The sequence below is a fragment of the Azolla caroliniana genome, unplaced genomic scaffold (genome assembly GCF_043228905.1).
Source record: "Azolla caroliniana isolate FFs.n. ecotype wild unplaced genomic scaffold, voAzoCaro1.0.p SCAF_18, whole genome shotgun sequence".
NCBI classification, from domain to species: Eukaryota; Viridiplantae; Streptophyta; class Polypodiopsida; order Salviniales; family Salviniaceae; genus Azolla; species Azolla caroliniana.
This window is the reverse complement of record NW_028230453.1, coordinates 16,559,269-16,565,450: the sequence shown is the minus strand read 5'-3', so window position 1 is coordinate 16,565,450 and position 6,182 is coordinate 16,559,269. Positions and strand designations below refer to the sequence as shown.

The 6,182-nt window shown below is 39.1% G+C and overlaps 1 protein-coding gene across 1 annotated transcript; it reads right to left on the bottom strand.

Moving 5' to 3' along the window:
- Window positions 1-426: 426 nt before the first annotated feature.
- On the bottom strand, window positions 427-3,231 carry LOC147852531 (3-ketoacyl-CoA synthase 13-like). The gene is made up of 2 exons (XM_087334500.1): window positions 2,950-3,231; window positions 427-2,024 (listed from the first exon to the last, which is right to left on the bottom strand). The coding sequence occupies exons 1-2, from the start codon at window positions 3,194-3,196 to the stop codon at window positions 724-726; spliced, it is 1,548 nt and encodes a 515-aa protein (XP_087190626.1). The 5' UTR covers window positions 3,197-3,231; the 3' UTR covers window positions 427-723.
- Window positions 3,232-6,182: the final 2,951 nt, after the last annotated feature.

Here is a 6,182-nt window from a genome sequence, read left to right as displayed (position 1 = left end):
TCTTGCCTCAAGGGTCTAGAGCCTAGACATTCCTCTACATTACCACACACTAAGGTAGGGTGCATCTCATAATGGTATGAGATATGTGGTCACCATATATGTTACTTGTTTTAATTTCAACAACACTCAAATCAGGAGGTGGACTATACAAACTTTTTTCATTTCATTGATACAACCCTCACTATTTTTTAAGTAATATCTTGCTCATTACAAGAGAATATGGGTTAGATTCCTTACCAATTAGAGACAAGGAAACCCTACAATTTGCATCTAAACATGCATTCATTCCTAAAGTCCTAATCTCACTAGAAAGATCATTTATCCTCTATCCATTCCCCAAATGCAAGATTATCAAACCTTACTTTTGTCACTCTATCCAATATGTTCATCAAAATATTGTGAAGGATTGATGACAACGAGACAAGATACAAAATCCAAAAGCCATGTCTTTGAAGGCAATATCCGTCCCATTTTGTATTTTCCAGTAGGAAACACTCAAAACACAATCCGAATATAATAAAGGACATCAAAGAAGCATCATGACACAAAACCAAAGAATGCCATGACTTTTGAAAAGTGTCAAATTGTAGGACAACTAGATGATATTGAATGACCAAAGCACAAAGGTGTTTCAATACAAAAGCAAACAAGGATGACAAGCTACTTTTTACTCTTTTTGCCATTATTATTTAAGTTTTTGAGTGTGGATGGTGATTGTGTGTGCTATGTATTTGTCGTGGGTTTTTCATTTGATGTAGAGTGGAGGTCATGCAATTTTTGAAGCATAGCAAGGGTTTGGATGACATGAGGAAGACTAGAGAGGTCTTTGGAGATTGGGTACCTCCCAATGCAATCAGCCCAAGGGTTACAAAACTCGACCAACGGTTCATGGTTCAATGGCCTCAACACCCGCCACACCGCACTATTGCACTTGAATCCCGAACCCAACCCTAGTTGCCACACCTTATCACCTTCCTTGAGCCTCTTCTTAGCCTCACAATAAGCTAATTCATACCATATCCCCGAGCACGACGTGTTCCCAAACCTATGCAATGCCATTAGTGATGGCTCGAGGTCATACCCACTCAGCCCTAAGCTCTTCCCAACCCCTTCTATCACCGCCTTACTCCCAGGATGTATGCAAAAATGATTGAAAGCTAGCTTGAAATTGGGCACATATGGTTTCACATGTTTCATCTTGAATACCTTCCTTTTAACCTCACTCACACCAACTTTCCATAGCTCACTGAGGGGTAGGACTTTAGGGGCTAATTTCTTGACATTTTCCTTGATGGCATGGGTGGCCACATCGATGAGTTGTGGGCTAAGCTGAGCTCCAAATATGTTCTCTTCGTCCTCTTGAACCATTACCGCATTATAAGCCTCATCACGTGAGGCCGTATTGACCCGAACCAAATGGAGGAGCTCCATTTTAGACCTAGGCTTGTCTTGGGGCCAGTTCGAGAGGAGAAAGGCATTCCCGGCCGCACGGAATAGGACATTGGCGAGCATCATGCGCCGATCATGGCCATTGTAGAATGAGGACATGCATTCGGTACTCGCAACAAGGGCATATCGGGGACGGGAATTGGGTTGGGACAAATCTCCGAGAAGATTCCGGACAAAACCTGTGAGGGTTCGGGAATCTACGAGGAGATTCTGCGCAAGGTCGAGCGAGATCAAGCTAGCCGAGCATCCCATTCCACTGAGGTGGAAGGATTTGACATCAGTTCGCATGCCGAACCGGTGGACAAGGATGGATGCGAGAGATGGTGTCGGGTTGAACATTCCGCTATTGACAATGACTATATCGATGAGGGACGGGTCGAGACATGTGGACTTTAGGAGAGATTCTACAGCCCCCACGACAAGTATGTGGGCTTGGTCATGCATGTCTTGTTGTGTGAGAAGTGCCGGGCTCTTCGCTAGGTTTACCCTCGGCACGTATGCCTCCTCTCCGATCCCGCTCTTCATGAAGACCTTGAATTGGAAGAGGACATCCTTCATCCTCACATTCTCCATTCCTATCAAAATCATAACTTTTCAAAATCTTGCAGGGTAAAAAAAGAAAGAAAAACTAGTCTTGATGAAGACCATGATAAACCCTCCTAAAACCCACACTTCTTAAATTTTTCTTTATGATCAAACTGAAACCTACACTCTCACTCTTGAAAAACAATAACTTTCAAATCTTGCAGGAAATTAAAACCCAATCTTGATGAAGACCATCATAAACCCTAAAACCCACATTTCTCAAATACATTCTTTATGATCAAACTGAAACCCACACTTTCACTCTTGAAAGTAATAACTTGCAAATCTTGCAGGAAAAGCAAACCCAGTCTTGATGAAGACCATCATAAACCCTAAAAAAACCTACACTTCTTAAACCATTCTTTGTGATCAAAATTGAAACCTACACTTTCACTCTTGATAATAATCATGATGACCCATAAAACCTAAAAGCCCCTTGACTCCATTCTTGAAGAGCACATGATGTCAAATGGCCAATCCTATACTACATTTCTTGGGCTCTTCTTCATAATGGTATGATGATAATAAAACCCTAAATCAATACTTCTTAATACATTAATAATTAAAACGGACTAATGATCAACCCTAAAGCAAGAATTCTTAAGCCATTCTTGATCATGATGGAGATAATTCATCAACCATAAACCTTGAAAATCTCGACCTTACACACACACTATTGGAGTATGGTGAACCATAAACCCTATAACCAAACCACTCAGACAAGAAGATGATGATGCTGGCAAGTACGAAACCCTAAACCCACATTACTTGGTTCATATGTTTCATTCATAGCGATGATGATCATAATAACACAGAAACATTAACACACTCAAACCCTAAACCTACACTTCTTAACCCATCTTTTATGATGATGATACAATCATATTTTTAAAACTGCTTTCATTAATATTATACCTGGTAAGAAGTAGGAGACCACCTCTGATGTGATCTTGCCTTGATCATCAGGATACTTTACACATGCATAATCCAACAAATACACGCGGTTCTTTCTTTTTGAAGAAACCCACATGAGGAACAGAGATAGCATAGCCAAAGCAATCATCAACACTAGGATAAGACTACTCTGCATGTGGGGCAACACTTCAATGCACTTGGTGAAGAAGACAACAAGAGTGTGGGGGGGAGGGATGGAAGAAGCCATGATGGCGACCACTAGCAATAGAAAGAAGAAGAAGAAGAAGAAGAAGAAGAAGGAAGAGATGGAGATGGAGATGGCTATGGTGATGATGGAGAAGAAGGAAGAGGAGGAGAAGAGAGAGAGAGAGATTTCTGAGTATCTCTGTAAGTAGGGTTTAGTTAGAGGTGTATGTATTTCTACTTCATTTATCTGGCGTCTAAAATGCAGGGAGGGGGATATGGCTCCTTGATTTCCTCAATCAAGAGAAAGAAGAAGGTTTCTGAGAAACATCGCATTCAAACCATTCACTACTCTATATGCATATACATATACATATAAATACATAGCTTTCGCTCTCCATTACTCAGGCCAAACCTACCCCCACCCTACCCACCATGAATCGCCCATCAGTCAAATCAATGGTTCCTTTCTTTTTACCTTTGAAAGAGCCATCCATTTCCGGGCTCAATGAGAGAGAGAGAGAGAGAGAGAGCATTCATGAATCATGGCCTATACAGATATATATACATACATACATATATATATATGTATATGTATATGTGTATATGTATATGTGTATGTGTATATGTATATGTATATGTATATGTGTATGTGTATATGTATATGTGTATATGTATATGTATATGTATATGTATATGTATATGTATATGTATATATATGTATATGTATATATATATAACCTTTGGGTAATATCAAACTATACCCTTGAGAATGTCTCCAGGGCTCCCCCCCCCCCCATAGCGTAGAATGTCTATCCTGCGCGGACACCACGCCCTCTCTACTGTACCAGAAGAGAAGAAAGGAAGTTGTATGCCATCGAAAAAGAAGAAGCATCGCACCGGAAGAGAAGACGAGGAACAAGACGGGTGTCATTAACATGTCTCGGAAGACACACATATACTAGTTGTTGGCCCATCCATGTTATTACAATGGCCAATATCTTTTATATCATCTTGCTCAAGAGAAGTGAAAGGAAGTCTAGTCGTGGCTTGGTCCATCCCGACCCTCCCCCAGCTACATATATTCACATAAGAAGTGCACACCTCGTCTCCATTATACCGTTGTACTACATATAGATAGAAGCTTTCACGTAGGTACATATTTGATTCTTCTTGATGATGGCTCTTTTTTGTTTATAGAGTAGGTGTCTCATTCTCGTCCCAACTGCTCTTGGGCATCTATTGCTATACTTCGGTTCTTCAACATTGTCCACATTGATCCCCTTCACTCCCGTGCGGCATTCGCCCTCCGATCCTTCGAAATGGTTTATTTGCACTAGCAAAGTTTGACAAGTACGAATCCCAAAACTTTTTTATTTCTTGATTACACGAGGCACTCCAATAGCCCAAACCCCTCTTGAAAAAGAAAATGATACCTCTCATCATCATGCATATCATAGTATACATAACACACACACATGTAATGTTCCTCTAACTTTGTTTTCCTCTCACATATCTAGCATATCCTCCTCTTTATTGTCGTTTTCTCCCTTCTAGTAAGTAGTCTATATTCTAAGTTGATGTGAAAAGGTGTGTACATGTCCAAGGGTCACATGGTGCGCATATGCGTGGATGATAAAATCGTCAAGAGAGAATTAAGAGAAAGTAGGTTTGATAATGCAATGTCGTTGTCGCATGGAGAGTTAGGGGATAACACATGTACTCTTGGTGTTCAACCTTAGCATGTTGGATTTTGGGAGGTGGCTACCATGTCTTATGGGACCCAAACAAGCATTAGAAGGAGTTTCCTCTTCAAGTCTAATCGGTCACTAGATAAGCCATAAAGAGGAGCAAAATAATTTGTAATAAAAAAGGGATAGTTCGTTTTTATGCATTCTTTGTAAGCCGAGCAATTTTTATGACTAGTTGCTACCGATTGCATTCCATGTGGTCCCATCCCTTCCACTACTCTTTGTTTGGGTTATATTTGTTCTAGATGTAGTTGTCTACATGTAGTATAGAGTTATATGACCAAATATCTTACCTGTATACAATTGTAGTCATGAAGATAGTATAGAAAACACAAAGCTTGGTTTGTAGCCCATGGAAACAATCATGATTTCTAAAACTGAATGATTTGACACATGTTTTAGAAAAGGGAACATCTTTTTTACTGTATTTCTTTTTTGTTTGTCTGATCGATTTTGTATTAGTCTACAATTTTGACTCCAAAATTTTAATCTCTAATCTCTCTGTCGCTACGTTGTGCATGAAATTTAGCTGTCCAACAAGACATGGACAACCAAAAAAGTACTTATTATGCAATTAAGACAGAGTACATTGCCAATATATTTGAGAAAATGATATGTAATTGATCAAATTATAATGTGGTTCAATGAAGAAATGACTTTCTTAAATAATGAAAACATCGGCGACCTTGCATGTGATGAAAGCATATGACTTTTGACTCTTAAAAGTAATCATGTGCAACATTCAAGGGAGACATTAATTCCGAGAAGTCTTCATCGTTCATTCAATTGTTTGGTTTGTGCAATTGAGTAGTGCATGAATTCAAACCCGATGTTGGTAACTATACAAATTGGTCTTGAAACACACTTGTTGGTTCACCATTAACTATTTCTCTCATTGGTTCAAACTCACTTTAAAGGTAGCTATACCAAGCATTCTTGAAACACAGTTCTTGGTTCACCCTATATTGTTTTCCCCTTTGGTTCAAACTTGCTATAAAGGTAACTATACCTATTGGTCTTGATACACAATTGTTGGTTCACTCTTTATTACTTCCGTCATTGATTTAGACTCGAATTAACAGTAACCATTGGGATCTATGACTATGGCATGCTTGGAATGCCTACATATAGCATAAAGAGAAATTTTCATTTATCTTATTTCAACCTTTACAAGTTTTCTTGATACTTTTTGTATTCCATGATATAAATAATAACACCACTATTTTATACCTACTTGTACAACTTTAGATGAATAAAGGTGCATGAATTCCTTCACCATGTGCATTGTGAGGGATTAAA